We start from the raw sequence: 17,617 nt of genomic DNA, 5'->3' as shown, positions 1-17,617 counted from the left end.
TGTGTCAGAGCATGCAGCGGTTTCTTACATACTCCATACTAAACCTCTGAAGAGTTTGAGATCATTAAATCGGTCTGAATGGTTCAAACCCAGGCCTCCATAGATGAAAACCTGATGCATTAATCCAAGATTCCATACTAGCACAATGGGGGGAGAATTTTCTATACTCGTTTTAAAGGTGAACAGCAAAATGGAAATGAAACTCAAAATAATGCCAGAGAGAGAGAGAAAGTAAAAATTTCCCCCTCTCTGATAAATAAGGCAATTCCTGATCTATTCAAGATATCATATAATGCATCATTCTTTGAAATTACAGTTGCAAACTCACATTTCAGCCATGTAACTCATGTTATTAGTGACATGTAGAACATAGTCATAATAATTTAGAGTCAGATCCTCAAGTTCATGTACATTGTTGCTCTATTGATTTAAATGAGAATCTGGCCGTTAAGTTTTAAATATGTTACCCAATATTCTTTCCTTTATCAGGCTAACTGTTAAATGGAGATATATAGGGAACATGAGCAGATAAAATCAGAGATGGATGGTATGTTATTCTGGAGGGTGTGTGGAAATGCCACAACCTGCGCCCTACACATTCGCAGTTACACAAAGACTATTCCAGGAAATGGACACCAAAGCTCCTGATATTTGGTTCCTGTGTTAGTAGTTAAAGTTGTAGTTAGACAGATACTGTCATTACAGTCCTTGTTTCTGGCAGGGGTGAGGAATTATGTTGTGTTTAATAAATACAAGATAAGATGGATTCCTAGCTAGATAAATATGTACTTTTTGAACTCTTTCATAGGAAGACCTGGCCTTCCCATTTTTCAATAGCTGCCACACACAGCTCAGTGGCCTCTTGATTCATGAGCCCACTCTGGACCCGATTCTGTTCTCAGATATGCTACTATAAATCTGGAGTACATGTACTGAAGACCATGAAGTTACAATGGTATAAAACCTGGGTGAGCTCAGGATCAGGCTACAAGTCTGGGTTTTCATGTCACCTGCCTCATCTCCTGAAAATTCCACTGTCCCGTGAACATGGTAAAGCATCCTTTCTAACACTTTATTGGAATAAAGAAACAATTATGAGTCCCAAAGCTACTTTGTCTGTCCCTCTCCTTCACTTTCAAGCTTCTACCCAGAACCTTCCTCAGTCCCACATCATGCCTGACTTCCTGCTTCAGATTTAAAGAAACAATATACATAAAGCTTCAGAAGCCACCATCCCCTGTGCCTGATGCTCTGATTTCCTTCTGCAGGACCCAAAACAGCTAACTAATGTAATCAGCTGCTCTTAGCACCATAGGGGAAACGTCTAGAAATAATATACCAGAGTTAAAGCAACTAAGGACTGTTTATTTACTAAAAACTGCAAAAAACATGCTTTCACCTTTTGCGATAATTATCTTTTAACATTCACATTTTACACAACTTTTTGTACATCTATTTACATTTATTTCTTCTATTTTACATGTTTTTTAAAAAATATTTTCCTTCACATTTCCAAACAAGGGAGGTGGTGTGTGTGACATGAAAGCCTTTGGAGGGGGGCTGAAGGGCCTTCAGTCTTCTAGGAACTGCAGCAGAAGCACCTCCTCAAGTTGGGATATCTGAAAGACAGACAGAAGGAAGAAAAATGTCAGAGGCAACAACCCATTGGGCCCTCGAGGTCCCTACAACCTCTTTATACACTGACAGTACCTTTTGGTTTGCCAGGATCTGCCACAAGTCCTTGCCTGCCCCCTGGTATCAGGGCCTAGGCTATATTAGATCACGGAGAAAGGGAATATTGGCCAAGCGAAGCCACCCAGCCAGCCTGGATCCTATCCCTTCAGCACCTCGCACAGGGTTGCCCTGTTTCTGGATCCTACCAGTGGAAACATGAAAGAGAAAGGAAACATGAGTATTGATTAAACACAAAGTTTAATACACAACAAAAATCAACACAAAAGAACCACCTAAATAAAAATGACTTACCTCCTCAGTCACTGCTACCCAGGGGCAAGCAGTTGTCACCCACACACAGGCCTGGGCTATGGGCCCACAGGCAGTTGGGCAATGTATCTGCCATAGCTTGGCTCAGCTGTTGGTGCAAAGGCAGTCTGCAGGTAAGCACATGCACAGCTACTTGGGCTGGTCAGAACCAAAGTATCTGGTTCTTGGACCGTACTATTGGTATTGATACTAAAAAGTGGGGCTCTGCAGGTAGTGGTGTAAGGAGTGGAGGCAGAAGGCTAGCGAGGGTTTTCATCATAGTAACAGAAACCAAACAACCAAAATCTTTTCTTCCCTTTAAATCAAAGTTAATTGGAATGAGTGCATAAAATGATTTTCATGTTGCTGTCTGGTGATGAAATAGTATGGAAAAGTCAAATAAACATTTTTTTAGAAGTCAAAAGGCATATCTTTCCCACTGATGTCACACAGCAGGCCAGACTCGTGAAATCAACAAAGGAAAATGTTAAAGGATCACTGTAATGTGCTGCAACCACCTTTCTGGGCCTGTGATTACACTTTCTAAATAAAGTTATTATTAGAAGATCTTGGTAAGAAAGTAACAGACCCATACAAGTAAGCTTTTCTTAATAGGAATCAACAAGACCTTGATTTAAGCTGGGGAGACAACAGTCAATAACCACATCAGGCAAAATTTCTTTACATGAACGATGATTAAGGCTACGATTATGTCCCGGAGGTCACGGAATCCATGACTTCCATTGACCTCCGTGACGTTTTCTGCCCAGGGGCTGGAGCTCCCAGCCAGTTCTGCCCCCATAGCTCCCAGCTCCCACCCTGGTGGGGGGACCCCGCAGCTGCCCAGACATGGACCCTGCGACAGACGGCGGGGGGACTCCCCACAGCTGCTGAGCTCCGGCGGCCAGCCAGCACACCCCGCAACTGTCCAGCAGCGGCAGCCAGGGCCAGCAGCTGGGGGACTCCACAGCTCCCTAGCACCGCAGCAGTGGAGCAACGGGGAGCCCTAGAGCAGCAGTGGGTGCTGAACCCGCCTACCCCTTTTGTCAGGGATACTTTTAGTGAAAGTCAGGGACAGGTCATGGGCTTCCGTGAATTTTTATTTATTGCCCGTGACCTGTCCCTGACTTTTACTAAAAATATCTGGGACAAAAACTTAATCTTGATGATACTTACATTACATGACAAGCTACCATACTCCAGTATGAAAATAAGTTGTGTACATCGTTCCACTCAAGAATCCATTAGAATTTGGAAAGACAAAATTCTGTTGGGTCTGAGTATTCCTTAGGAGGCAGCAGACACATGGAGCACATTCTCCATTGCCAAGTTATTACTTTCCAAATTGTTTTTTTTTTCTACCAGTTAGAGAGTCTATAACATTCAAGGTTTTACTCACATGTTCTGCAATATGAACTCCACCTCCAGCTCCTCCTGTTCCTGAAAATCAAAAAGAAGTGAATGAAGTCAATATGCAATAACCCTTCCCCATAAGGGTAACTTTGTGGATTGTATGAGCCTGGATCCACAGGTGTACAAAGAGACTGTATCGGCAGAAAAAAATTAGCAAAGGTTACTTTGAAAAAGATCCTTGCGCTCCAGTGGAAAGGAACATCACTGAATGAGGAAGACACATTCTTAACTCTCCTAGCTAACATATCTAGCACCTTACCACAAATGCCATCATTGTTAATTGGACATAAGACATTGGGCAGATCTATTTCCTGCCAAACACCCACCACCCCCACTATATTCTTCTTCTTCTCTGATTCCCATCCATCAGCTAAACCACAATGATTAAGCCAAATGAAGACTTTCCACCACTTTCTGTCTTGTACCAACTTCATGGCTTTCTTCACCTTTAAACCTTTTTGTTCCATGTCTAGTCAACACATCTTCTAGTCTAGTTCCTTGCACTTTGGTATGTATCACCATGTATGGTATCCTTTCCAAGTCCATTCTTGATACGTGTTCAAGCCATCGCAGTCATCTTTCTTGAATTTTCTGTAGTAGCATTATTTTTTGCCCTTGCCATTTTCTTATCACTCCACTTTTTATTTTCTGTGGTCTTGAAATTCTTGGTATGCCATTCAGCTTCAGCCAGTTCATATCTTCAGTCAATGACTTTCGTTCATCGGCTTTCCTCATACGCCAGCATTCTGACCCAGGCAGCAGTAATGGCACAATTCTCTCATATATGCTGATTTTCGTTTTTGTGGAAATGTGTTTAGCTTTCCAGATCTTAGCACTTTCCAAATGCAGGAGCAGTTAGACTGATGCTGCTTCTTCTGTCATCTTCACAAGTCCCATCCTTTGATATTAGTCTTCCAATGTACACACCTTTTTTCAATTGTTCTAGTTCTTTGTCTTTGACTTTGATCTTTTCCTCTTGTCTTCCAGTTGCCATAACATTTATCTTCTCTGTGCTGCTCTTCAGTCCAAATTTTCTGCTTTCCTGATCTACCTTGTCAGTTATTCTCTGTAAATCCTCCTTGATCAATGCTATGAGGTCAATATCACCTGGGATTCTAAGATTATTCACTGTCCTCCGATATAACATGACTTCTCCCATTTCATCTCTCAGTTGTACAGCCATTGTTACTTCCATATCAAGTTGAACAAATCTGGTGATAACAAGTCTCACTCCTATGGCCATCTTGAATCATTCTATCAGCTTCTTGTCTACTCTCACTGCACTCATCTACATACTGTAGACCAGGGTAATCAATAGGAGGACCACAGGCCAAATCCGGACTGCTAGACACTTTTGAATGGGCCCCCAAAATCTTTGTATTTACTTATCTTTTTTAATTATTATTTTCTCTGGAGTCTGGATCTTGACTATACCTTGACCAAGAAATTTGGACCTTGCCAAAAAATAATTGACTACCCCTGCTGCAGACATTTTCTATCACCTTGATCAACTTTTCAGAGATGCCAGACATTCCCAAGACTTGCCATAACCCTTTTTGGCAAATGCAAGTTTGAAGTTTATAAAGTTGTTGTAACAGGTTTGGTTCCCATAGAATATTCTATTTCTTCAATACCTGTCTTATTACAAAGAGATGATTTATTGTACTCTGTCCCAGTCTAAATCCACAACCTGTTCACCTGCAAGCATCAATTCCACATAGCTCTTTATTCTCTTCTGCAAATCTTGGTGAATGCTTTTCCCAGCACAGTCTTGTCTGTGAATCTTGTTGAATAGTTGGTGCATCATCTTTACTATGTGTTCCTCACCTACTTGCAGCAGCTCTACAATTATATTGTCACTCCCTGGCACCTTTTCGTTTTCAGCTTTCTATCAAAATCTTTTTTTCTTCTTCTAAGAATTCTGGCATCTGCTCTCCCTCATTAGTGCCGGGAAGCTTCCCCAGCACTATTTCATCACCTGTGTTCAGTACGTTGTACAGCTCTTCAGAATAGTCTTTCCCCAGCTATATATACTTTGTAAATTATCAAATAGGAAAATTCTTTGAAATACTGGGCCCAATTTCCAAAACAAAGCACCTAATCTGTATGCTGAAATCATGCCCTGGATTGCTTGAATCAACATGTAGGTGCCTTGGTGCCAATGTGAACATCCAGAGGTGGTATTTGGCTATTCTACTTAGGCTGCTCATGTTTGAACATTGAACTACCCACGTAAAAATGATCAGCTGTTTTTATACCAGTTTAATCCAAATTGTCTGGAAAGTCTGAGCAAACTAATTTATGGCAAACAAGTTACAACAGAGTAATTCTGAATAGTGCTTTCAGGTGCTCATAATCTCTGCAAAGTTCAACCTTTGCAAGTCAGTGGAGAGATTTTTTCCTAGAAAAAAACAAACCTGACCAACTGTATCAAACCACCCTCAACTTCCACTGGTCAAGAATGTTGAAATTCTGGCCAAACTCTTCATTATAATCATGACGGAATAAATTTTCAAGCAGATTTTTCCTGTAACAATCTAAGAAAGATTGATAGACGGAGGGGGGCAATCCAATCCACAGGAAGGACCAATAAAACACAGTACAAGAAAATATTTAGAAGGAAAACCACACAAGTGTCTCTTCCTTCAGTTCTCTCTATGATTTCATTGCTCACCTGGGGATTCAACACAAACTTCACACGAACTTTATAGCCAACTTGAAGTTTAGCTATGTCAAAAAGAACTGTGCAGAGTTCATCATCTTTGCTGAATCTGTCTTCATCACAGACTTTCAGCTCCAGAATGTTCTGGGAACAGAAGTAAAGGATTTTATAAATTATATAATTTCAAAGAACCCTGTTAGTAGGAAATCCTTGAGGCTATGCATGTTTAGTCTGTGCAGATAGCGCAAGTAGTAAAAGAAGGACTGGGAGAAATGAGAGAGTAAGACAGAATGGGTGATGACATGTTACGCTTATTCTGCTTTAAAGAAATAAACTGAGTAATAAGGGGGGAGGGATTGTACCCTCAGGCCATATGTATATTTCTCTAGAGTCTGATTCTGGGCCTATGTAACTATAGGGTTCTGAGTGAGAATAAAACATTGAAAAATGACCTAAAATAGTATTTCCATGCTTTAAAATGTCTCTGTTTTTAAGTCTATTATCTTGGTACCTTGTAGGACTAGAAGTTAGTTATGGGCCCCAGTAGGAGACTTAGAAACTTTCCCTTCCAATGGTGTAGGATGTTCACATTTAATCCTGCAGAATTCAAAGATATAGGACTTTACATATTCATAACAATGTTATGGCTAGGAAAGCAGTCACTGGCCCAGGATTGAATTTTGCCTGTCCTAGACCTCAGATGCAGGTAATTTTCTGGGGGAAGGAGGAGGAAGCATTTTTCAGATAGGTTGACTGGAAAATAAAATGGCTGCACCTTGAAACTGTCCAGGAGTTGGGAATGTTAGAATATGTCCTTGGGGAGATGAATTAATGGGCACAGGACAGGTGAGATATGCACACATCCCGTTAAGGGTCCTTCAAAGAGTTCTAATAAATGAGTGGGTATTAATTGTAGGGTGAAGTCTAAAGAAATTCTGGCTCAGTTTAGATCTGCAGGACCTATTTGGAGATGTTCAGATCCCTGACAGGAATGGGGAACTCTTGTGGATCATACCTTAACACGACTGTCAATCCTGTAGGAGAAGGTTTCATTCCAGATTGGATTTTTACAGTTTTTGATTGTTTTGGTCCGGACCCTTTGAGTTGAGGCAGTCGGCAGCCACAGTTCCACATAGCAATCAGACTGGCTTACTGTATAAAAGGAGGTAAATTATAAGTGAAGAGTCTACCCCATGTGCAGTATCACTGAAGGAATTAGTGCATCAGACTCATTTAAAACTTTGACGACGTGTAAAGAGAGAGAGTATAGTAGTTGATTTCTTCCCAAGTCTTTCTGAGACATGCAGCCCAGAAAGAGGAACAGATAGTACAATAAAGCAGTATATCCCCAAAAAAGAGAAACATCCTTGTGAAGGCATAAGGGATACCATTCCTCTGGGGTCAGCGGCCTGCAGCTGGCTGGCTGATTAGGCCCACCTACTGCACCTGAAAAAGATCTGGAACTTAATTAGCTGACCCTTATAAAAGAGGACAGCAAGAAATAGAGGGTGGACTGCAACACCTTCCAGAAAGCTGAGAGACCAGGAGCCATCTCCCAATGGACTGCTACTCGAGATATGCACTACAGAGAGGTATTGCTCCAAAAATCAAATGGACAGAAGGGAGTGTGTGGAGTCCTTCATTGCTGAGGCTCTGAGGTAAGAGCCAGGAAATTTTGGTTACTGAAGTTGCTGGCATGAGAGGGAGAATTGAGGGAGGGACTACTCGGCCTGCACAGAATTTTGAGGGAAGAGTCTGCAAGGTTTTGATTTCTTTGTTAAGTAGGCTTAAATAAAATAGCTAACCCTGCTGGAAACTGCTTCCCTAGATTCCTTCAGAGAGCTCAGACAGAGTTAACCCAGGGAGTGAGCTGACTCAACAAGAGCAAAGTCTGGTCTGGTAAGAGGCAGGTGCTATAAGATAGGTCCCCCAACCATTTTACAATCCACTAAACACACCTCTAGGCCCTTTTCCTGCTTCTATATATCTAACTAGCTTTTTTTTTAAAACATTTTTAATCAGAAAAATAATTATGTGCAAACACCTCCACATACACATACATTCATATTTACGCAAACCACTAAACTGTGTGTGTGTTAAAGTTGCTTTGCACATAACATACCTTACACAAAACTATAAAAGCAAGGGAATGAAAAGTGAAGGGATCTAACAGTATATATTTTCTACTCCTCCTCCTCCCAGAGAGAGAGAGACAGACAGACAGACTCCACCACTGGAACAACCATCATATACCACTGACAACACATATCACATGGCTAACTCTGCACTAGTGGGGATGCGAGCCTTCCCGCACTCCCTTCCCCAAACTCAGCACCAGACCTGACTGAAAATTTTTCACCAAAAATTGTTTTAGATAAAAAATGGAAATTTTCAACAAACTAAAACCAAAAATGCTTGGTTTTCATTTGTTAAAAAACAAGAAAATTGTCAATTTTGCAGCAAACACAAAATTGAGTGATAAATTTTGACAAAAATGGAACTATTCTTCAAAAAGTTTTGTGGGAAATAAAATGCATTTCCTGAGTACAGCATTTCCTGAGTACAGCATTTCCTGACCAGCTGTACTCACCACCAAAACCACTATATGCAAACCACACTTCCCTCCTACCATTACTTCTGCACAGATCTGAACAGAATCACCTGCAATGAAAACTCGTTTAAACTCTAGGAGGGGTGTGGGAGAATCCTGCAAGATATCTTCAGCGAATAGAAACTAAAGGTCAATAATTAACCAATCTGTAAAGATACCATCACAGTGGTCCCTTTTGGCCTTATAATCTATGAATCCTCTAGAGTAACATATAACGTAATTATCACTCAGGTGTGGGAACTAAGGGTGCAGGGAGTACTGCAGCACCCCCAGATTTTATGCAGGGTCCCCGCTGCCACGTATACACACACACATGGGGTCCCAGCTGCCAGTCCTGCACCTGGAACTCTGCTCTTGGCCCCGCCTCAGCCCCCTTACCCCTGTCTGAGTCGCCCCCTCTGGAAGACACGGCCTGCTCCTGGCCCCAGCTCGGGGTCAGGGGGGAGGCAGACAGGGGCAAGGGGGCTCACCCCCCACTATTAAAAGTGTTCCAGCACCACTGTTATCACTCTCTCACCTTAACAACACTTAATAATCACTCATCTTGATCTCCGCACAAGACCACACAAGTCAGAAGAGGCCAAGCTAGTGAACACAGGGTTAACCCCTGCATCATGCTCTCATCTTGTAACACTTTGTTGCTGGTATTACATATAATTCTTTTTGTGCCCAAGCTCAGGGTATTTCCCTTCTTTGTCCTTTACAAGATGCTAAAACTTTAGATTATTCCACCTTTAAAACCTGAGAATAAGACGTGCCTGACAGTGGTTTGACAGTTACATTACCAATGAGGCTAGGGTGACCAGAGGGCAAGTGTGAAAAATCAGGACGGGGTGGGGGGGTAATAGCTACCTAGAAACAGGGATCCGGCCCCGGCCCCTCAGGGCTTTGGAACCGGCCACAGGATTGCCACCCCTATGGCGCAGTGGGCCCCGCTGCGGGAAGCGGCCAGTACCACGTCCCTGAGGCCCCTGGGAAGGGGGGGCAGAGTGCTCCGCGCTGCTCTTGCCTGTGAGTACCTCCCCCAAAGCTCCCATTGGCCAGGAATGGGGATCCGCAGACAGGGGGAGCTTTGGGGGAGGTACCCACAGGCAAGTGCAGAGCACGGAGCCCTCTGCCCCCACCCCTAGGGGCTGCAGGGATGTGGTGCCGGCCGCTTCCTGGAGCGGTGCCGGCAGGCAGGGAGCCTGCCCTGACCCTAGTGTGCGCTGCTGCCACCCCAGAGATGCTCCAGGTAAGTGGCGCCGGGCCAGAACCCAAACACCTCCTGCACCTCGCTCCCCAACTCCCTGCCGAGCCCCCTGCCTGCACCCCAACCCCCACCACACTCCGCACTCCCTCCTGCACCCCAACCCTCTGCCTTGAGTCCTCTGCTGCACCCCTCCTGCACCCCAACCCCCTGCCCTGAGCCCCCCCCACACTCTGCACCCCTCCCTGCACCACTGCCCTGAGCCCCCTCCCACACTGTGCACCCCCTCCTGCACCCCAACCCCCTTCCCTGAGCCCCCTTGTACACCCCACATCCCTCCTCTGCCCCAACTCCTTGACCTGAGCCCCTTCCTGCACATCACATGCCGCACTCCCTCCCACACCCCTGCCCCAGCCCTACATTCATGGCCCTGCATGCAACTTCCCCACCCAGATATGGCCCTCAGGTCAAAAAGTTTGCCCACCCCTGCTATATAAGAAAAAGCCCCCAAAATTGGGACTGTCCCTATAAAATCGGGACATCTGGTCACCCTAAATGAGGCAAGGTGGATAAGGTGATATCTTTTATTGGACCAACTGTGAGTGAAAGAGACAAGCTTTTGAGATTACACTGAGCTCTTCTTCAGGTCTGAGAAATGTACACAGCTAAATAAAAGATGAAACAGATTGTTTAGCATAAGTAGTTAACACATATTTCAAGGGACCATTCAATGTGAAGTGGCTAATTAACACCTCTGCAGTCATAGTGGTTTTGTAGATCATTACAACAGAGACACTGGATTTATGGCTTAAGTCCATGACTTTTTAGTGTCGAGTGGTTGTTTTAACTACTCTTGCTAAACAATCTGTTCCACCTTGTATTTAGCTGCAACATTCTCAGTATATTTTCCAGACCTGAAAAAGAGCTCTGTGTAATTTTGAAAACTTGTCTTTTACCAACAAAAATTGGTCCAGTAAAACAGTGGTTCTCAACCTGGGGGCCACGAGCAGGTTTCAGGGGGGCTGCCAAATAGGGCCAGCGTTAGACTCGCTGGGGACCAGGGCAGAAATCTGAAGCCTTGCCACATGGGGCTGAAGCCCAGGTCCCTGAGCCCTGCCACTCAGGGATGAAGCCAAAGCCTTTGGAAATTAGCTTCACGGGGGGCCCTGGGCAATTGCCCTGCTTGCTGCCCACTAATGCCAGCCCTGGGTTTTATATGCAGAAAATCAATTGTTGTGGCACAGCTGGGCGGTGGAGTTTTTATAGCATGTTGGGCGGGCCTCAGAAAGAAAAAGGTTCAGAACCCCTGCAATAAAAGATATGACCTCACCAACCTTGTCTCTGTAACATGCTGGGCCCCACACAGCTACAACACCCTGCATACTACTTTACCAGTGTCATACTGTGGGTCAGGTAGGAGCAGAAAGCACAGTCACATGTGATTGCAGCAAAGGTTAGCAATAATCAGGAAGTGACCAAGCTAGTCAGCCCTACTTCTGGGTGTATTAATTACGCTCGAATTAACTGAGTGCCTTCTAGCACATGCCAAATCCAAAAACATTCTTCCCAAACCATGATTATTTAGACTTGTTTATAATCTTAATTTATAACACATATTAATATCAATAAGGCTGAATATAAATTTTAACAGAAGAACATGGTAAACGACCTGAACCTCCCAGTCTACCAACAAGATTATTCTGAGTCATATTCAGCAGGCTCTCTAACAATGTTTTTTTTTCTCGCTTTCTCTCTCTTTGATTTTGGGCTCTCTCTTTTTCTTCCCTTTGTTTTTATATCTGGCATTTTCCTTTTTCTTCTTTTCTTTATTTTACTTCTTTCTTTCTCTACCTTTCCACATTCTGTAGCTCAGGATTCTCTGAAGAACCTGATGCACTACTCAGAAATTCAGGAACAAAGTGACCACACAGATCATTATCTTTTGCATTGTCACATTTACCAATGGCATTTCAATAGGTTTCATTGCAGCCTGGGACTTGGGCCATACAAAACCTGCTCTGAGGAAAAGCAGCTCATACCTCCTGACTTGAGCATCAGCCATCTGCAAGCTCTCCCATTAGCAGGATATTTTTAAACCCAGAGGGGGACCAAATTCTTTGCTGGGATAGTCAAATTAGTATCCACACAGTGAGCTAACTTTATTTTCCACTTACTACAAGTTCCCTGCTTTCTAAGGCTATCAGTCTTTAATTTGCATCTAAATCCATCACTGATCTATTATCACAATCTTCAGAAAGCTACTTCTCACTAAGATGTATTAGAGGAGAAGATGGATCTGCATTCCCAATCCCAGGACTGCCATGATCAGACAAAGGTAGAACTCTGTTACCACTTCTATTGTGACAGGTTTCAGAGTAACAGCCATGTTAGTCTGTCTTTGCAAAAAGAAAAGGAGTACTTGTGGCACCTTAGAGACTAACCAATTTATTTGAGCGTGAGCTTTCGTGAGCTACAGCTCACTTCATTGGATGCATACCGTGGAAACTGCAGTAGACATTATATACACACAGAGACCATGAAACAATACCCCCTCCCACCCCACTGTCCTGCTGGTAATAGCTTATCTAAAGTGATCATCAAGTTGGGCCATTTCCAGAGCTTGTGTCGAGCCGTGGATTTTATCATTCTAACCTCTCTGTTTTAACTAACTTTACACCCAAGGTTTAGAAATAAACAAAACTTGGCTGTAAAATTTTGCTGTGCTGGAATAGAATACCTATTCTCTGATAGGTTTCAGAGGAACAGCCGTGTTAGTCTGTATTCGCAAAAAGAAAAGGAGTACTTGTGGCACCTTAGAGACTAACCAATTTATCTCCGATAGTGATTGTCAGCCTACAGAAAAAGACAATTCCCTTGTCTCTGCTCTGGGCCCAAATCAAAGCAAAAAACCTCCAACTACTTGGAAACCTGCTTACCAGCAGCCCAACGGAAAAAAAAAATTCCTTTTCAAACCTGTGCTCCTTGTAAAACAAAAAAATCAAAATCCTAAAAAAAAAACCCTGCCACTTTTGTCTCGAGGCAAATGGGTAGAACACCCCCCTCCCTATTTACTTTTAGGGGAAAAAAAAACAAACCTCTGGGTTGGAAGACTGTGAATTTCCCTGCAGGAGTTAAGTACCCTGCCTCCAGGCAAAGAAAACCTGCAATTCACAAAGATAATCCCCTTTTGTCTCAGCTCTGGCTCCAAAGCAGAGAGAAAACAAGCTGCTTTTCCAGCAGCTCCAAAGGAAAAACAATTTCCTTTTTAAAATCTGTATTTCTAGTTCAAAAAATCTCAACTCGATCTCAAATTGATTTCAGGTTAATCCCACCACTATGCGTGCTGGAAATGGCCCAACTTGATGATCACTTTAGATAAGCTATTACCAGCAGGACAGTGGGGTGGGAGGGGGTATTGTTTCATGGTCTCTGTGTGTATATAATGTCTACTGCAGTTTCCACGGTATGCATCCGATGAAGTGAGCTGTAGCTCACGAAAGCTCATGCTCAAATAAATTGGTTAGTCTCTAAGGTGCCACAAGTACTCCTTTTCTTTTCACTTCTATTGTGAAGGTTTCCTCTATGCTATTATCTCTAGTGCTGTGATCAAATAGTCACTGTTCTTTAATTACCTCTGCTGTGGACAGCTTCCTTTCCCTGATTCTTCTTCACTGTGCATCACTTCCACCTATTTTTAAGGTCCACACAGTGGCATATAGTGTTCTTTTTCCTGACTCTTATATTATTCAGCTTTGTGGGTGGTGAACCTTTTCCATGCATGTTGCATTTTACCACATCTTCTGCACGTAGCTTTCTCTTTTTTGTTACTTGTCTCGAAAATGTTCTATATGAAGAACTCGGGTGTGTTTTTCTTTGTGTTTATTTTTGAGCTTTGATGTTAAAGGAAATTGCATTAAAATTTGTATTATCTGGTTCCCCCCTTTGAGATTGTTTAGAGTTTACTCAGGTTTCTAAATGAAAAGTATGTCAATCAGTTCTTTACTCTTTCATACATGTCTTTCTGATTGGGATTGAGGCCTGATATTTTTTGAAAGAAAATCTGGCATAGTGAAATTTTTTTAATCCTAAAAACCACTGAATCATTTCACCCTTTTAACCCGTTTTGGGTAATCTATTGTCTTCCTTGTTGCAAATATAAATCCATAAAACTAACAAGAATAAAATATATTTTATCACAAAAAAATAATTCTTGCAAGTTTGCAGCAACAAAATACGCTAGCACAGACATAAAATAAAGATTATTCCTTTTCCTTTCACCCTAGAAAAATTATTGTATGTTAGAATTATTTACCCTAAGATTGTCTCTTTTTTCCTCCAGTTAGCTCTCAGATGCTGGAGTCTGATGTTTCTGTGGGTATCCTGTAGCACAAGGTACTGTTTTCTAGCACATAAAATAAATACAGACGATGGTAACTGGATCTAGGATTGAAATCTGACATTACAGTTGATAAGTATGGTAGTCCATGTAGACTGTAGTGTGTCAGGTACCTTATGCTTTTTAAAATCCTAGTTATACTTGGACACCCTTATGGGTACTTGTACTCTGACAGTAAACAGTGTGCTATGGGAGCTCTTGATGCCTGAGTACATCCCAATGACAATTATACTTTTATTATATACTCTCGTTGCTTTCAAGAGCTATGAAAAACAGCTAGGAACAGTAGAAATACTCACACAAGTCAGCCTTCCGGAGATTTCTCATTCTTATTATTTTTACATGGAGAAAGTTGATAGAAGTTACTTCTCTCTGCACAAGAATGATTAACAAGACAAACATATATTAAGATGTGTATTCATCAATAGACACGCATCTAATATAGAGAAATGAGACACATGATGGTATGGCATGGTACAAAGGCTTTATTGGCCTAAGTTTTCAATAACCACATTACTCAGGAGCAGAAAAGGCATAAGCGAGTTATTGATACTTAGGTCATCCAAAATAAGTGCTAATAAAACCTGTGTATTTTACCATCATTTTCTCAGTATATTTAACAGATTTTTTTTTTAAATCTACTCGAGCTAAAAATGTTAAATTGTATACCCTCTCTACATCTGTGAAACAAATCTTACCTGTTTGTACAGGGCCTAGCACAATGGGGATCCAACCTCATAAGCTTTGGACATCAACACAATATAAGTAATGAAACAGACCCTAGCCTCAGTTTCTCCTCTTTGAGCCGCTCTGACGTTTCAAAGAAGGACAGTTGTCATATGAACACAGCTTGGACTACCCATAGCATAGGTATGTAAAGGCAGCATAGTCCACCCACCCCTCTCCTGCGCACAGAATGTGGAAGAAGGCATGAAGAGGCGGAGTTGAAGCACAATGCACCCTAGCAATTCTCTGGCAGCAGAGCAGTTGCTAGGAAACATGCATAATTTAGAGCAATCCCTTTGCCCCAGCAGGTGAATCAGCTCTACATTTCCTCAGCGTGCCCAAACTCCACTCCACTGCACATTTATCCATAGAGAGCAAGATTCTGTGACAGCCTGGAGACAGACAGACACCCTTCATGGGGTCCAGAAACCCTACCATCCATACTCCAGTGCAGCAAAATTGAACTGAGAAAATATATATATATCCAAGGTCCTTCATGGCCACAGAAAGAACACTTTCAGTCTTTTTGTAGCAAAATTACAAACTCAAATTAAAATGATTCAAATGACATAGTGGTCTATGCAATGCAGGGTTCAAACTGCCAAACTTAAAAGTACACCATATAGCTTATCGTATATCCCAAAAATTAAAGTATTTAGTGCATCAACAAACATGAATGCCTTAGGGAAACACTGAACAATGTATTACTAATACCAAACATTCAGGACACTATTTATTTACTCATGTTATGATTTACATGATACTTATTCTATTCTAATGCATACGTGGAAAACATGGAGGAAAATACTCTGAAAAAAAGGCATACAAGGAAATACTCACATAAGCATATACATCTGTGAGATAGTAAAGGGAAACGAGCTACTCATAGTTAGGGATAACTGGAGCCAGAAAACAATTTAAAAAGTCAGACTTGTTTGACAAAACACCACCTTTTTCACAACTGCAAATGAAAAGGGGTAAGGCAAGATCACTTTCTGCTTGCAGAGCTCAACAAATATCAAATGGCCTCTGTGCAAACTGAGCACCTCCCAGATCCATCTCTGGAAAAGTGCTGTAGGTGGTGTCTGGCTGTATATTCTATTTATGTCCTTCACTGGCGATCTTGTGGTGCCATGGAAGTTTTGACATCTATGTGATCATTTGCCATGTAGCAGCATTCCTTGGTACATATGCTTCTGTATTTTTTGGTCTTCCATTCAAATAATATTTCTATACCAAGAAAGCCAACAAAACTGATTCATTGCTGTTGGAGGCAATTGCTGGGTTAGGCTTCAAATATCCTCATTTCCAGTCTTGTCCTTCCACTTGATATGGAGCAGTTGATGAAGATAACAAGAATCAAAAACATGAATCCATTGTTCTCCAGCCTTCTTCAGTGCCCGTGTTTCACTGCCATACACTGCAGTTAGTATAACTGTGGTTCTATAAATCCACAGCTCGCTGGCAAGTTTAATGACATGGCATCCCCACAGAGACCTCTAAAGGGGCTGAAAGATGGCAGCAGCTTCTGCTATTCAAGTAGCCACATTTTTGAGCATCCTCCAAGCACTGATTCTGACATTGCTCAAATATTTGACAATTGCCACCTGCGCAGCGTCATGCCTGGACAAGTTAATACTGAACTGGTTGTAATCTAGAACTGGAGGCTGCTTGATGGTAATGACCAGTGACTTCTTTTTATCCAGCTTATTAACCAGACCAATGCACGCTGCTCTTTCCCTAACTAATTCAGCCATCATCTGCAGCGATTCACCAAACTGAGCCTACAAGACAACATCATTGGCATATTTGAGATCTCAAAGCAGAACAACATTCAGCCCACGATGCCACTGTTAGCTCCTTCCTCAAGCTTATCCATCAGCCATTCAATGCCGATATTGCACATGGTAGCAAAGGCTGGGATACTCAGGGCGGCTTTAGACCAGATTGTTCCACTGTTAACCAGATCTGTACCTTGAGACAGCTTCTGAGAAGATGGATGAGTTTAATAAACCCCGTGCAGCACTTTTCAGATTTCCATCAGGCCTTTGATTCAGAGCATCATGCAAGTTCATGGGATCTGATGAGGTGACCCAGCATCCCTGGAAGGTAGATAGAATGGAAAGCTGCGTTCGAGTCAATGGTAGACACACGACATGGTTTTCTATCGCCACAGGAGTTTGGCACAGCTGTGTTCTGTCATCATCATTGTTCAATATTGGCACTGATTTGTTGATGGATAAGAAAGTTGAGGTGAGCTGGTCAAATAATATTGGGCAAAAAATGTACAGGGTTAATAATTTTGCCACATTTTTCAACTAAATTACTTGAGGTAAGGAAGTACTAGTTACTCAGGAAGTATTTACTGACTAGTACTTTTTACAGATAGGGAACTGAGGCATAGAGTTGCTAAGTGACTTGCCCGTGGACACATAGGAAGTCTATGGTGGAGCAGTTTATTGAATGCAGGTCTCTAAAGTCCAAGACTAATGCTCTAACCACAAACAATCGTTCTTCTCTTTATCAATAACCAACAACTTTTCAGTCTTCCGTTAACTCAACAATAACCCTATCATAGGCTAAGTTTGGACTCCAAAAGCCTCTGAGTTCATTGGTTACAAACACCTCAGCTTTCAG

The 17,617-nt window shown here is 42.3% G+C and overlaps 1 protein-coding gene and 1 long non-coding RNA gene across 2 annotated transcripts in view; one reads left to right on the top strand and one right to left on the bottom strand.

Moving 5' to 3' along the window:
- Window positions 1-15,177, bottom strand: part of LOC125638809 (cytosolic phospholipase A2 epsilon-like) — a 42,418-nt gene extending 27,241 nt beyond the window's left edge. Inside the window, exons 1-5 of the mRNA XM_048854964.2 lie at window positions 14,953-15,177; window positions 14,554-14,626; window positions 7,074-7,210; window positions 6,071-6,202; window positions 3,383-3,423 (exon numbers count right to left, since the gene is read on the bottom strand). Coding sequence (XP_048710921.1) covers window positions 3,383-3,423; window positions 6,071-6,202; window positions 7,074-7,210; window positions 14,554-14,581 — 338 coding nt within the window. The 5' untranslated portion in view covers window positions 14,582-14,626; window positions 14,953-15,177. The remainder of the gene's footprint in view (window positions 1-3,382; window positions 3,424-6,070; window positions 6,203-7,073; window positions 7,211-14,553; window positions 14,627-14,952) is intronic.
- On the top strand, window positions 12,511-12,835 carry LOC125638810 (uncharacterized). Its single transcript, XR_007357295.2, has 2 exons — window positions 12,511-12,609; window positions 12,701-12,835. It is a non-coding gene; the product is annotated as an uncharacterized LOC125638810 (long non-coding RNA).
- Window positions 15,178-17,617: the final 2,440 nt, after the last annotated feature.

Source organism: Caretta caretta, chromosome 6 (genome assembly GCF_965140235.1).
Source record: "Caretta caretta isolate rCarCar2 chromosome 6, rCarCar1.hap1, whole genome shotgun sequence".
NCBI classification, from domain to species: Eukaryota; Metazoa; Chordata; order Testudines; family Cheloniidae; genus Caretta; species Caretta caretta.
Note: the sequence above shows the minus strand (reverse complement) of the source record. Positions and strands in the feature narration are given on the sequence as shown.